At 27.1% G+C, this 15,754-nt stretch overlaps 1 protein-coding gene across 1 annotated transcript; it reads right to left on the bottom strand.

The window, feature by feature from the left end:
• Positions 1-284: 284 nt before the first annotated feature.
• Positions 285-6,386, bottom strand: LOC8286127 (protein DETOXIFICATION 41). The gene is made up of 8 exons (XM_002531076.4): positions 5,985-6,386; positions 5,312-5,856; positions 4,346-4,432; positions 4,207-4,263; positions 2,795-3,033; positions 989-1,107; positions 784-870; positions 285-610 (listed from the first exon to the last, which is right to left on the bottom strand). Exons 1-8 carry the CDS (start codon positions 6,291-6,293, stop codon positions 530-532), a joined length of 1,524 nt encoding a protein of 507 aa, XP_002531122.1. The 5' UTR covers positions 6,294-6,386; the 3' UTR covers positions 285-529.
• Positions 6,387-15,754: the final 9,368 nt, after the last annotated feature.

The following is a 15,754-nucleotide window of genomic DNA, read 5'->3' as shown; positions in this document are numbered from 1 at the left end:
CTTAAACGATAATACTTTAATAATAGAATAGTCAATAACTCTAATATTAACTCAATTTTTTTTGTTATTGCTAGAATTCACGTTATATTAACATATTTGATAAATAATTTTACCAAATACTAAAATTGAAATCAATATTAAAGTACAGTATTACAAATTACGCACTAAAATTAATAAAAAGTACAAAATTCATGATTTTTTGGGCAAATAAATCTAAAATTAAAACTAAAGTAACTGAAGTAACTAGATGTTCTATAGAAAAATAAATATTTAATTAATCATTATAGACCTATTGAAATGTCAATATGCTTTTTATAATTTTTCTTTGGTAATTGTATTCGCAAAAAAGGAGCTACTTTTCTCTGTCTTACTGAACTTGAATCTCTTGTATGAGCAATTACATGATTTGCTATTGATTTTGAAAAAAGATTAATCAGATTCTTGAATTCCAATCTCACCTTCCAAACAAAAAGTGATATTTTCCCAGAAAATGAGAAAAAATAAAATAAAATGTGAGAAAACAGAAAACCTAATGACCCCCCTCAATATTGCCCACTAGTTCCATTGCCTCTTTCCCAGACACCTTCAATCGCTCAGCAGCTTTTTCAACCTACAAAATAACCATTAATTAAGAATAATGACAATAAAAGAATTTAATATGTATATAAGACTTTTCTAGGGTAATTTTTTATATATGTATTATATTCTATTATTGAATGAGTGATAAACATAAAAGATTATATATATATATATATTTAGTAACAGTATAATTATTTGAATTACCTCAGCTTCCCAATTTGTTCTTGCAGCAATAAAAAGTATAACTGCAGTCTGACAGAAAACTCCAATGATAAGCCCAATCCAGATGCCCTTACATAAACATAAAATGGCATTAGTTGATGAACAAGATGGGTTGTGAGAGAGGGAAAAAAAGAAAGAAAGCAAAGAATTTAAAGAAGAAGAAGAAGAAGAAGAAGAAGAGGCTTACTGATACTCCTAATTTGGTTTTGAAGCCAAGAGCACATCCAATGGGAAGACCAATACCATAATATGCCACTATGTTAACATAAGCTACAGTATCTTGCCATCCACTGCCAACAGCCACACCTGCATTTCATATATATCATCATAATACTAATTTTGCACTAGTTGATATCTTTTATCACTTTCAAATTATGCAATTGTATGTTGAAGATATAAACTATTCTTAGGGACTGTTTAAATTTTTGGATAAAGTATTTTTTTAATAGTATGAGAATTTATTAATTAAATATTTCGGTACAAGATAAATTGGATATATATTGGTTTAAAATTAATAATTATATTAATTATTTAATTGCTTTTTTAATCATATATGTTGCACGTGAACTATAATAATTTGATTTTTTATTATTTATATAATAAAAATAAAATAATTTAATTATAATAATTAATATTAAAAATATAATCAATATGCTAATTTATTAGTTAATATAATATTAAAAATATAATTAAATTGCTATAATCTAAATTTAGAATCATTGCTAATTTTAAATTCTAATAGAGTTGGAATTTTAATAGTAAATAAATTATTAATTATAAATATTATATATTATTAAATTAAATTAATAAATGACTAAATTAACGTAATTAACTAAAGAATTAGTAAGATTTTATTAATAAATTTATCCGTCCTCCTCTCTTTTTATATTTTTATATATGTTATGATATGTCATGTTTGTATAATGCAGCATAAATATTTATTGGTTAAGATTTATTAAAAATTTAAATTTTAAAATTAGAAGGTGGGAAGCTATTTATTAGATAATAAATCTTGAATATTTATTTTGAATTCAATTGTCAAACTCTATTCATCTAGTGAAGTTTTAAATTTGTTGATATTTTTTCAGTAATTTTTAATTAATTGAAGCAGTTTATTCTCACCTTTTTCTGTTATTTTGTAAATTATTACTTGATTCTTATTTGAAATAATTAATATAGATTATTTATAATTTTATTTATTAGGTTAAGAGAATATATCAAATGCACATATTTTGCTTATATCATGAAAATCAATTTATAGAACAATAATTTACTGATTTATTTGATTATTTTATGTTTGTACCTTTTTTTAAAAAAAAAATTTCTCATTAGTTAGGTATATAAATTGGATTAGTAAATTCACATAAAATAGTTTAATACTTTAGTATTGGAATGCAATTCTTTTTTTCTTTTTCTAAAGCCTAGTTAATAATTTGGAGGGTAGAAAAAGGGTACTCATTTCAAGTTAAATGTCTGATAATCTAGAATAAACATTAATAATTAATACTATGTACTTTCATATGTATTCAGGACAGAGCAAGGAATTGTACTAAGAGAGGGCTAAAGATAAGGAATTTCTTTTGGGGAGTGGAAGACACATTGCACTATTGTTTTCCAAAAGTACAAAGAAAAAACTTTACCAATAACATTAAATTAATATAATAATATATACATTTATCATTATCCGTCAATTATTTAATATCAAAATATTAAATATTTATAAATAATATTTATTTACTTTACATGTGTATATTATAAAAGTAAGTCAATAAAATATATACATGAGTATTTTATATTTTATATTAATCCATTAAATCTCATTACATATATTAATTATTTATGTATTACTTATTCAGCGAGTAGATTTGGATACGATATTAAAGTAAATTTCTTTCTTTTTTAAATTCAGCATCACTCGATTATTTATTGTAGTTTATATAAAATAAAAAAAAATGTGAAAAAGATATAAAGGAAAAAAAAAAAAAAGAGTTACCTGAAAGAATAGGCTGAATACCATTGAGTAAAACAGAGACGGCAAGCAATGGAATTAGCTTGAGAACTGCTGCAATAACCTCAGGATCACTTGTGAAGAGTTTACTTAATCCGACCCGACAGCTCAACACAATAACAGTGAAAATTATACTGATAATGATGCTGGTGACATTCACCACTATCACTGCAAATTTTGTTACTTTCGGATTTCCAGCCCCTAACTCATTACCTACTCGGATACTGCAAATTAATTTCATAATTTATTAACAATTTTACAATAAAACATTATTACCTATTTTCGATATATGATTATCATATATATATATATATATATATATATAAAGTACGAGAAAAAGAATTTTTAAGCTGATTAAAATATTCATGTTAATTTTATTCTAATTCTAATTCTAAATGTAATTAATTTAATTTTTAGTCTTAATCCTAATATAATTAATTAGTGATTATTCTCTTAATCATAATAGAATTAATCTAACTCAATCCTAATACTACGACAATTTCATATATATTTCTAATCTTATAGGAAATTGATAAGTTTCTATATATCACATTATGATAGAGTTCAAATAAATTAATATAAATTTTTATAAAAATTAAAATAAAAAGTCATAGAAAAAAGATATGATACGTTCAATTTTATTTTATTAACAATATTAATTCATGTGTTCTTATTATTATAATACTTCATCAGTATAATTATTTACTATTTAATAGTATAGTATATGTTAATTTATTAAATAACTTATATCATAATTATTATAATAATAATTTACATACATAACACCCATGACGAATAATATTAGTATAACACATATGTGTATTTTATATTCGGATAATAAAAAAAAATAATACATATTGATAATTTTGTAATATGGTGTAATTACTAACTAAATAATATATTTTGCACTTATATTCAAAAATAGCACGCAGTTGTATTTATTTATTTAATATTAGCAATGTGTTTTTATATTAATTTTTAATTTTAGTATCCAATGAAATTATCAACTAAATATTTTTTGATGTGACCATAATTGTTATGATAGAAAAAAGAATTTTGGACAAGTATTAAAGTTGCTAACTTATTATTAGACAATTTTTTTAAATTTTTTTTCTTATCGTTTTTGTTTGAAATCCTAAAATCTTAAGATTTTAAATACTTTTAACCAATACACAAACATAAAATGAACAAAAAAGATAAAAATATGGATAAAAGGTTAGATTACTATAATAAAGATGGATAAAATATTAAAAATAGTATCTATTATTAAATCATCTATTTTTTTATTTAATAGATGTATACAGTATGGTAGATGTATATATATATTCAGGATATTATGGAAATAAGAATTTGTCAATAAACAGAGATGTAAATCAAGTAAAAGCTAAAATGGAAACCTGACAGATATGGAGAGGCCCAGTAAGAATGTCAAGTCCCAGTTCCAGTAATTCATGCTGCAGAAGTTATGCTTACAGATGAGAGCAATGCAAGAAGAAGTATTACCATGAAGAGGAAAGTTGGAAAATAATCAAATACCCAATAGACATAGAGTCCAGTGAAACTGTTGGGTTTGGTAGAAGCCCAGATAGAAGTATAATCCCTTGGTTGTACCACAGCTCCAAACTGCCCATGCAACAACAAAACAGACTTATATAGAGATGGAATTTATTAAACCTTAAAAAGGTTTAATTTTTATTTTAAGAAATTAAATTAGATCAAGATTTTTTATTATATATAATATGTAGAAGACCCGTTAGTTTTAATCAATAATGCTATTGAATTTTAACTATTAAATCTACAAACTTACATCAAATCAGAATAAATCAATAAGTTTAGTTTAGTTATTTTTGTAGGTACAGAAGGGGGCAAACAAAGCTTTAAAGCAAGGAACAACCTATTGATTCAATTCAGTATTAGAGGGTTCTGCAAATCTATTATCTAACAAGTTTAATTTATGAATCACTAATTACTTTTGAGTCAATTCTAAATTAAAATATCACTAAGAGATTATATGATTCAAGTGTGGGAACAAATTGAAATTGTTAAGAATAGAAATTCTAAAGGTGGCGCAAACTTGGACTTTGAATGGTAAATATAAGGAATTAATTCAAAATTTTCTTTTTTTTGCTAGCCATATCTATATATACACAAAACTGATAAATGATTGATATATATTTATTAATTTTATATAATCGAATGTGTCCATCATTTAATATTAAAATATAAAGAATTATATATATAATTTTTTTATTTACTGTAGTTTACATACTTGATATGGGTAAATATTACTCCAAAAATTAATGAACCTTTGGAGACAATGAGCACAAGTGTCTATTGCCCCGATGCTATGTTTTATATCTCATCCTTAGATTCATTAGAACACGAATGACCGAATTATTTATTTTAGTATATAAGTGAAAACATAGACTAATATATATATTATTTTTGTGTTGGATGGTGTTATATGTACATGAAATGAAATGTAAATGGAAGGAGTATTACCAGAGCATGGCACCCGAGGCAGCAGCAAATTTAAAAAACGGCAACATGTTTCTGAAAGCATTTAAAGAAAAACCAGTCCAGGTTTCCTTGCAGTTAGGGCTTAGAAGAATGTAAAGTGCGAGTGAGATGACAAGAAGCCACCAAGAGATACCTAATACAATGGATACCCCAAGAAGCCCAAACTCCAAGACATAGACAACTAGCCATGAAAGAAGAATATGAATCAAGAATACCGCAACCGACAGGTATGCTATAGGGTTCACAATGTTCTGCGCCTGAAGAAATCTCTGCAGTGGGAAGCATATGGCAAGTGCATATAACTGAAGGATCAAACCGTGGGAAAATATTTGGCCTTGCTCGGCGATGGGCTTCGATTGCCCAATAGCTCTAAGGAAATCGCCCGACCATATGTAGAGGAATGTGAGGAGGACAGCAGCTGCCAGTTCCAGTATAAGTGCTCTCTGGCAAATGATGCCTAAGGCTGCGTACTGTTTTGCCCCATAGGCTTGACCACATGTGGTTAGCACAGCACAAGACATACCCAGCTGCGATTCATGTTGTTTCTATTAGATTTCGAAGAGAATAACATAACATGCAAAAATAAAAAATAAAAAGAAGAAAAATCTATGCCCTAACAAGATAATTCAGAGAAAAGAAGAAGAAACACTTGTACCAGAATTCCATAAGTTAAACCCTGAATTCCAATCGTGGCAACAGACGCACCAGCAAGCTCGGTGGCACCCAGATGGCCAGCGACCAGTATGGATACAAAACTGAGCATGAAATTGCAGAGGAAGACAGGTATTGTCGAACCAGAAAGAGTCCAAAGGATCTTTGATTCCCAAGCAAAGAGATAAACCCACATTCGGAAAGATAATCTTCTTCGTTCCAGTATCTTCTCCACTTCGTTAGATGGCAAATCGATAATGCTTGCATACGATTCATCTCCTGGTATCAGTTCTTGATCTAATGTCGGCTCCATAATTAATACCTAATTTTGTGGTTAAGTTATTAGGGAGAGCCTATAGATAGTTCAGAAACAAGAAGGGGTTCGCAGTCTATACTTATATACATGTTCATGTAATCGGATTATGCGCATGATAACCAAGTAAAGAAATCATATATTTTCTCACAAGGAAAAGGAAAACAAGAAGGTGAAAGAAAAAGACACCACATGCAGAAGTTGTAGCTACCATTCCCATGTACGTAGAATGTCTAGCCTTATCATACAGTAAAACCTAACCATCCTCTTTCCTTCCTTCTTATTTTCGTTTAAGAAATTTATGGCTAAGAAACACACACACACACACACACACAAAATAAAAATTAAATTATCTTATGTAATTTAAAGGAAAAGCTGTTTCATGATTTCTTTGTGCTTTCTTTTATCTTTTATTATGATTTTGAAGCAAATATTTTACACTAAATTTTACAAAACTTTAAATTATTTCGTCTCCATTTTTATCTCCCTCAATTTAATTATAAATGCAAGATTAACATGTAAAAGAATAGCCACCAACAAAAGAGATATGATAATTAAATTGTAACTAAAATTAAAATTAATAAATAAATGAAATAAATCAACCAAACCTAATTAGAATTCATGTGCAATTGTGCTATTAGAATCTTTTTTAAAAAAAAATTTAAAAAGAGATTTGAAATATGAGAAAACAACCCCGTAAAGAGGTTGCATCTTTTAATATAAGGAAACAATTCTGTAACAGGGATAAATTTATAAATGTTAGAAAATAATCTTAGAAGAGAGGTATATTTATGAGTGTGAGAAATAAATCTTGTAGAAGGAATATATTTATGAGTATAATAAAACAACTCCAAAAGAGGGTATATTTGTGAGTGTGAGAAAAATTTTCCTAAAATGGATATATTTATAAATATAAAAAAATAATCTCGTATGAAAAGTATATTTATAAATATGTAAAAGTAATCCGGTAAAAGATGTATATTTATTAATATAAGAAATCTTGACTATTAAATCTATATAATATATACAATTAGAACTGAAGTAGTTAAGAACAATTATTATAGTGACTAGTAACTATAATATTGTATATTAATTCCTGAAGTAAAGGAGACTTAATACTTAAAAGAATAAGTACTAAAGGAGAAAACAAACAACTTGGAAATCTTGACCCGTCTCTATTATATTATATCGCATGTTTGACTTCGCCAAATGGAATACATAGAAAAAGTAATAAATATTCTTAAAGCAATAGCAAAAAAATCGTTAGCATGCATGAATGTGAAATAAGGAAATCTAAACATAAATTATTTTAATACTCTTATAAATTAATCTCATAATTAATATTAAGATTGGATTTTCGTAAAAGCTTCTTATTTTCTCAAAGTAGCAATTGATCATATAATCTATATTTGCTTTAGTTTTTGCTTACTCTTATTTTCCTATCACATACTCAAAAAAGTAAGCAAGGTCATAAAATATTATTATTAATGTATGAGTCAGTGCACTAATTTAAAGTCTCAAAATTAAAATACTAAGTAATATCTAAAAAACCAAAATAACTAAAAGTCAATTCAATTTTTTTTTGGAATTATCAATCACATGCTAAATATTACTAATAATTAGCATCTAAATGTCGCACGACCAACCCATTAAAGTTTATATCCAATTCTATAAGATTGAAAAATACCAACATTTCAGTGGTATTTTTTCAATTTTTACCAATTCGTTGTCAATCTTTGAGTTATTTCAAAATATTTTTTAAATTAAATTATCAACTCAGCTACTATATTTTTGTTTATCTCCTTGCAAATTACTTTTATGTATAATTATTTCATGATTGATTGTGAATCCATTAAGCCATTTTTAATATTCTTTTCTTGGATGAAATTGATAGACTTTACTATCTATAATAATGATCACTGAGTAATTCACGAAAACACATACAAATTATAGATATTAAAATCCATATTTGATCATTAAATCTTAATATCTAACACTATCATGGCATAATTATTAAGGAAGTTAAGCCATAAATATTTATCTTCGCTATACAATCAAATCTTTTGTGGAATAAATGATCACAAGTGCTTGAATCAACATGTATGACTTTTCTCAGTCAAATCTCTAAATTTTTTAGAGTTTTTTATTTTTTGTCTCTGATGGTAGAAAATAAAAGTTGCCTTATGATTTGATGTATTTGAAACCATAACCTAGGAGTCTTTATATACTAATATAATATGATCACATTAAGCTTATATGGGTTAGAAAATAGTACCCACCCATTTAACCCATACTAAAATTCAGAAGTTTATGGGCTCTATATAAACAAATCACTTTAAATAAGTCCATTAATAAAATAGCTATTAATATAATTGTTATTAAATATGTAATTCCATATAATAGAGATTAAAACTTAACAATTTCCCACTTGGGCTATATATGAAATCTGAAACAATTATATCAAGAAATCTCTTATGTGTATACTGTATTGCTATTTCTTTAGACTTCCCCTTAGGTACAATTTGGTCCATTTTCTATATCAATATGAGATTATAGTGGCTTTAGTCACATATGGGCATGACTAAACCTTACATACTCACTATATTAGTATATTCAATGACATAGATCAAGTACGAATAAGTGGTATGAATATTACATACAATGTGATATTAAAACATGCTTATTTTCAACTGGTTCTACTTTATTCTTTAGAGAGATCAATCTATAATCATAATCAAATTCAGAGGTATAAAAATAAAATGAATCATAAACTTTATTATGCATAAATTTAACCATATAAATATGTATCAATCCATAGAATATCCAAAAGTAAAACTCCCACTAAATCAGGGTATCACTAAATATGCCTACACCCATATGAGTGTTGTGCTTGTGAAAGGCCTTAGGTGGTAATCCCTTAATTAATGGACCTGCTATAATAGAGTTTGTTCCTATATGCTCTATAAAAATTTGACCACTTTGAACTCTCTCTTTAATAAAAAAAAATATGATGTCAATATTTTTGACTTTACAAAGCTTCTATTGTTATTGAAATATAAAATTATAGATTTATTGTCACATCATAACCTTAATAGCCTTTTAATACCATTAACTACACGCGACCACATGACAAAATTTTACAGCCATATCTCATGATTAGATGCCCTCAAAACAAGCTAAAAACTCTACAATCATGGTTGAATAAGCTATGAGTGTCTGTTTGATACTTTTCTAAGATATAGTTATTCTAGCCAACATAAAAACATAGCCCAAAGTGGATCGCTTACTATCTTGGCATCCAAAAAAATCAGAATTAGAATACCCAATAATCTCCAATTTGTGTGATCTTTTATATATTATCATAAGTCTTTTATTCTCTGTAAATAACGCATAACTTGTTTAACTGCTTTTCAATTATCCATTCTTATGTTATTTAGGTATCTGCCCAATAGTCCCACTATAAATGCTATATTGTGATAAGTATAAACTTGAGCATATAATAGACTTCCAATTACCGAGGCGTATGGAATCTTTTGCATCTCCTTTATTTCAAGATCAATCTTGGGATATTGCTTGAGACTAAACTTATTTTCTTTAGTTACAGGTATATCTCTTGGCGAGCAATCTTTCATGCCAAATCTACTTAGCACTTTTTTGATATAGCCCTCTTGTGATAAGCCAAGACTACCTTGAGAGCGGTCTCGCAATATTTATATGCCTAATACATAAAAAGCGTCCTCAAGATCCTTCATCTTAAGATTCTTAGTGAGAAATTTTTTGGTTTCGTGCAATACTCGTATATTATTACTAGCCAACAGTATGTCATCAATATACAATATAAGGAAGATAAACTTACTCCCACTAAACTTATGATATACACAATCGTCAACTATTTTACTATTAGGGTAGTTGTTATATTTAATTTAATAGGATTTTAGTTGCAAATTATTATCTATTTAAGTACTCTTATTGGTTTTTATGTTTAATTTTATATCTTAAGTGATGGAGGCAAAAAAGAATCAAGGAGGTGATATAAGTACTTAAAAAGCTCAAAATATGCATTTTAGAACTCTACTCCGAGACCTAACCAGTGGTCCAACTGGTGGTTTAAATTAGGGAGATGACTAGTTAGAAGGGTCGGTTAGAAACATGGAGTTAATAAAGTGACAGTCCCTAACCGGTAGTTTGCACAAAGAGAAAAAAGGGCATGTTAGAAGGATAGCTTGAATCCTATGAATTTTAGGATTTGAAGGGCTATAAAAGACATAAGTTTAAGGAATTTTAAGAAGTTTTTTAAAAATTACAAAGTGCCTAGAGGTAATATTGAATGAGGCATTCAAGATCAACACTGAAGAAATTTCATCAAGATTCAAGAGTTCTTTTTCCCTTCTTATTTTATTTTCTTGTTCTTTAGTTTAATGAATTTCAATTACTTTTGTTATTTTTATTTACATTATGAGTAACTAAATCATTTTCTAGGATTTGGTGGAAATCCATTAATTTAATTTATAATTTGATTTAATATTATTTCTTTGATCTTTGGTTCAATTATCTTGACTTATTATTTTTGGACTTCATGTTGTTGTGAATGTTAGAATCAAATATTTGTAATATATATAGATATTAAGCGAAGTAATGAAAGTTGAAATTTAATATTAGTTTAAGGAATATCAGTAAGGGCTATTAAGGCTTAGATACAAAGTTTAGGTTCTTGAGATTTATTTCAATTTGCCATAAAACATAATGAATTTAGATTAAGACTTTTAATCATGAAAGTAGTCAAGTAAATAATATGAATATGGTGGGTATGACTTGAAAGAGTATATTTGCTAGAATATGATAAATTATCTTCAAGATTAGTTGAGCTAGATTAAAGGAATAGTTTAGTGAATTATAAAAGGGTTAATGTGGTAGAAACTTAAATTTTAGAGCCTTTATTAATTTGACTTCTTTATTACAATTATCTAATTTTAATTTTAATTATTTTCAAACTCATATTCAATTATTTTAATATAGTTAGTATAAAACTATAATATATTTTGGTGTTTAGTACTACAAATTCTTGTGGGACGATAATATGGATTCATTCCTATATTACTATTGCGGCAAGTGTACACTTAGAGAAATTATCAGAGCATTTACCACAAAACCATATAAGGTAATCACTTGATGAAATTTGTGATACCATTGGCAAAAAGCATGTTTGAAACGATAGATGTATTTCTTTAATTAAAAAACATTCAAATTTTCTAGCTAAATAATATAAATCATTTCATCAATGTCTCTATTGAGAAACACTGTCTTTACATCCATCTGATAGAGCTCTAAATCAAAATGAGCTATAAGTGCCATATTGCCCTAAAAGAATCTTTTGATGAAACTAGAAAAAATGTCTCTTTATAATCAATACCTTCCTTTTGAGTGAATCTTTTAGCGACTAGATGAGCCTTATATCTTTTAACATTGCCTTTTGAATCTCTTTTGATTTTAAATATCCATTTACAGCCAATAGGTTTCGCACCTTTAGACAATTTAATAAGATCCCAAACGTCATTGTCTTCATAGATTTTTTTTTTTTTTGCATGGCATTGATCCAATTTTGAAAATTGGAACTTCAAAAAGCTTCATGAAGGTTGATTGGATAATCTTCCACTAAGCCTGTAGAATTTTCTTGTTCTAAGAGGAATATGTAATAATCATCCAAAGTCACATTCCTCTTTTCTCTAGTTGACATCATTAGTGATATTTCTTGAAGTTGTTGAATTTGCTGTATAGGAAGAACTTTATTATTGTCTTGAAGTGGAGTTGCTTCTTGAATAATGTCAGGAATGATTTCCTGATCAATATCAATAATAATATTGGAAAGAAAAAGAAATTTCTCTTCTTCAAAGACAACTTTTTCATCAAAAGAGACATTCATTAATCCTTTCCCTACAAACTCTACATCCTCAAAAAATGATTAGGTAATAGGATGGGAATGATCGGGTAGTGGGATCATAAAAGTTAAATCCTCGAAAGCATTCTGCACATTCCTCAAAGTAGCAACTAACTGTCTTAAAGTCCAATTTCTTTTCATTGGACCTATAAGGTCTTGCTTCAGCTAGATATCCCCAAATGTGTAAATGCTTTATACTGGACTTTTTGGGTTTTAGCTACTACTTTGCTGGGTACTCTGTTAAAGGTATTGAAATACCTTATGGAAACCAAGAGGGAGATGGTGAATTAGTTGTCTACAAAAATCAATTTAAATTAAAAAATTTTATTTTAAAAAACATGAGTATAAAGACCAATATTAATGAAGCAATTAATCAAAACAATTGAATAATTATCAATATAAAATTCAAGAACAAATCACAATATATAACAAACATAAATATAATAATTATAAGAGTGTAGGGAAGAGAGATTCATACACAAGATTTATAGTGGTTCGACCAACTCTTTGCCAACATCCACTCATCAACTTCAGTTGAGATTTTCACTATCAATGATCCTTTTAGGGGTGTAAGACTAATCTTAATTGTTTCCAAGCTCATACTCAAACTTCTTATAAGTGTTTCAATGGCTAACTCTCAAACCCAATTATTTTTTCAAGGCACATAATCTAACCCAATCTAAGATTTTCAATCTTAGTTAAAAGAGAAATTAATATCTTACACAAGTGCTCAACCTAACTCTTTTGAGCTTTGAATACAAAAATTAATTACTCAATTATCCAATGACTCAAGCCCTCTCTTGAATCTTCAATATGTGAAGAATTTAACGAAGAAATAGAGGTTATTGAGAGATAATAAATAGGTGGCTCAAGTAAATGCTTTTGCTTGACCTAGAATCATTAAGAATGATGTTTAAATAGTTCTAGGTGAAATAGAGCCGTTATATCCTCATTAAATGCAAATATAGCAGTTGTAACAGCTTTTTAAAATGCAGCTTCATGGCTAAAAGAATCCTTCACGGTTGGAAAAAATCCTTCACGATCGTGAAGCATCAACGCGAAAAATAGATTTAAAAACTAGAACCCATCATGGTCATGAACAATTCTTCATAGTTGAAAACTTTTGTTCACGGCTGGAAACTCTAGTTTCATGGCTTGGGAATATTGGCCGTGACCTCTATTGTGATTTCTTGAAAATTTTGGAAAGTTGCCATCATTTACGGTTGTAAACTTTTTCTTCATGGCTAGAAACTTTTGTTCATTGCTTGGAAAATCCCTTTCATAGCTGTAAAGATTTTTTCATGGCCATGAATGGCTACTTTTACGGCTGGGATTGTTAGCCCTGAATGCTTCTATGGATTTTTTACTTTTCAGTCACGGGCATGACCATTAAATACTCGAAATTTTGAGCTATATAACTCCAAATGGTAAACCATTTTTTTGTTAGAAACTTTGGCCAATCTAATATAACATTGTAGTTTTGAGAAACTCCAAAATCAACAATCTTCATACTTCATAAATTTAAAATATTTTATTGCTCATCTAGTCTCGTCAATTCAAACATGCTTTAGTATTTTGGCTGTTGCGTCTTCCATACACCTCAGATTGATGTAAGACTTTTTCCATGTGAAATTAGACTCCCATGGCTATAATCTGAAGAATGGTATTTTAAAATTTCTCTTGTAGAAATAATACCACTAATTCTAATTGACCTCATATATTGTAGTCGAATCTGACATCTTGAGCATAATTCACTCAAAAATCGGAAACTCTATTTTTGTAGCTTAAAAAATTATTATGATTTTTATTCCTAAAATTAGACTGATGTAGCTATCCATTCATATATGGATTTTCCTCATAAACTCTTTCAAATAGTATAGTTTATTCTTCAAACTTTAGCAACTGATATATTCTATGGAGATCATCTATGTCCACATGAGTTTCTTAAATCTATATGCTCTTTGCTTTGCCCTTGTATGTTCTATCACTTTTTCTATCTTTATTACTTCATGATTTTTATCTTGATGTTCGTATTGATTCAAGTATTCAAGTTCTTTACTCTTGAATCCACCTTCACACTTATGCATTCATCTTCATTTATATGCATCAATGGTAATTAAAGGTTACCTACTAAGAACAACAATACCAAACAAAATTGTTAGTAATAATAATGTTTTGCATCATCAAAATCACATATGAAATTTTTGGGTCAACATTCTCCCCTTTTTGATGATGACAAAACATTGATGCAATAATCAAAATAATTTTCTCCCTTTTTGCAATCATTCAAAAAGGATTACTATTATAAAGTGTGAATGTAAAATTTAAATGAATTCATGAATTCAAAAGATATATGTATAATTCCCTTTCTTTTAAGACTTGAGGATCTTCTTGACATGTTTACTCCCTTTTAAAAAGGGAATATTTGCATCACTAAAAACATATGTCTCCTCACACCATAACTTTAGGCATAAATCATGAATTTTCAAAATATGTGAAGAATGATATAGATCATTTCAAAATAGCATTATCAAATAAATATCAATTAGTTCCCTTATAATATATTACCATTTGGAATATATATTCAAATATTTCATCTATAAGATCTAAAATAAATGTATAAGTGAGTTTTGGATATACTTCTCTTAATATGATAGAAAATTGATGCACGATTCTCCTTCTTTTGTAGCAAGATTTGAAGAGTAGATCATTTAGCTCCTCTAACTTATTTCCAATCTTTGTAGGTTGATTAGTAATCTATGTTTGTTGTCTTTTCTTTCATGCACTCAATACAAACTTAAAAATTTATTAAATCAAGGGAATCAAGAATTGCTACTTGGCATATTATACGACTTCGAAACTAATTTCTAAATTCTTAGATTTTCTAACATATTTCTTACTATTTTAGAGAGTATTTCATTATAATTTTAGCATTTAGTTATGATATTTAATTATTTCATATTCTTCTACCTTTTTAACTCTTTTTCATAACTTTCACTTTAGATAAAATTCTTAAATATTATATCATGACATAAAGTTTTTAGAAAGTATTTCATTACAACTTTAACACTTAGTTATGATATTTTATTATTTTATATTCTTCCACCTTTTTTAAGTTTTTTTTGTAACTTTCATTTTAAATAAATATTTTAAATATTAAATTACGATATAAGACTACATAATTATAAAATTTAATTATGTTATATAATCCTTTTTTCTTCTTTATAGTTTCAGCTTTTAGTTAGAATTTTTTTTAACTTTTTTTTAATTTCCACAGTTGAACAGTTATCTTATTAATTAAAAAATTAATTTTCTTTTCTTCTAATCATCATATTTTTACTCATTTACACTCATCATGTCTCTTCTTATACTATGTTACATATATTCCATCGAAATAAAAGCATGTTTCAAGTAAAAATACTTTGTTAAAAAATCCAATTTTTTTTATTAATAAATAAAATATCTTTAATGTATTTACTAAAAATTAATTTCTGAATTAGATTTTTATACAATTTAATAAATTAAA

Source organism: Ricinus communis, chromosome 1, assembly GCF_019578655.1.
Source record: "Ricinus communis isolate WT05 ecotype wild-type chromosome 1, ASM1957865v1, whole genome shotgun sequence".
In the NCBI taxonomy this organism is placed as follows: domain Eukaryota; kingdom Viridiplantae; phylum Streptophyta; class Magnoliopsida; order Malpighiales; family Euphorbiaceae; genus Ricinus; species Ricinus communis.
This window is presented reverse-complemented; position numbering and strand designations above follow the sequence as displayed.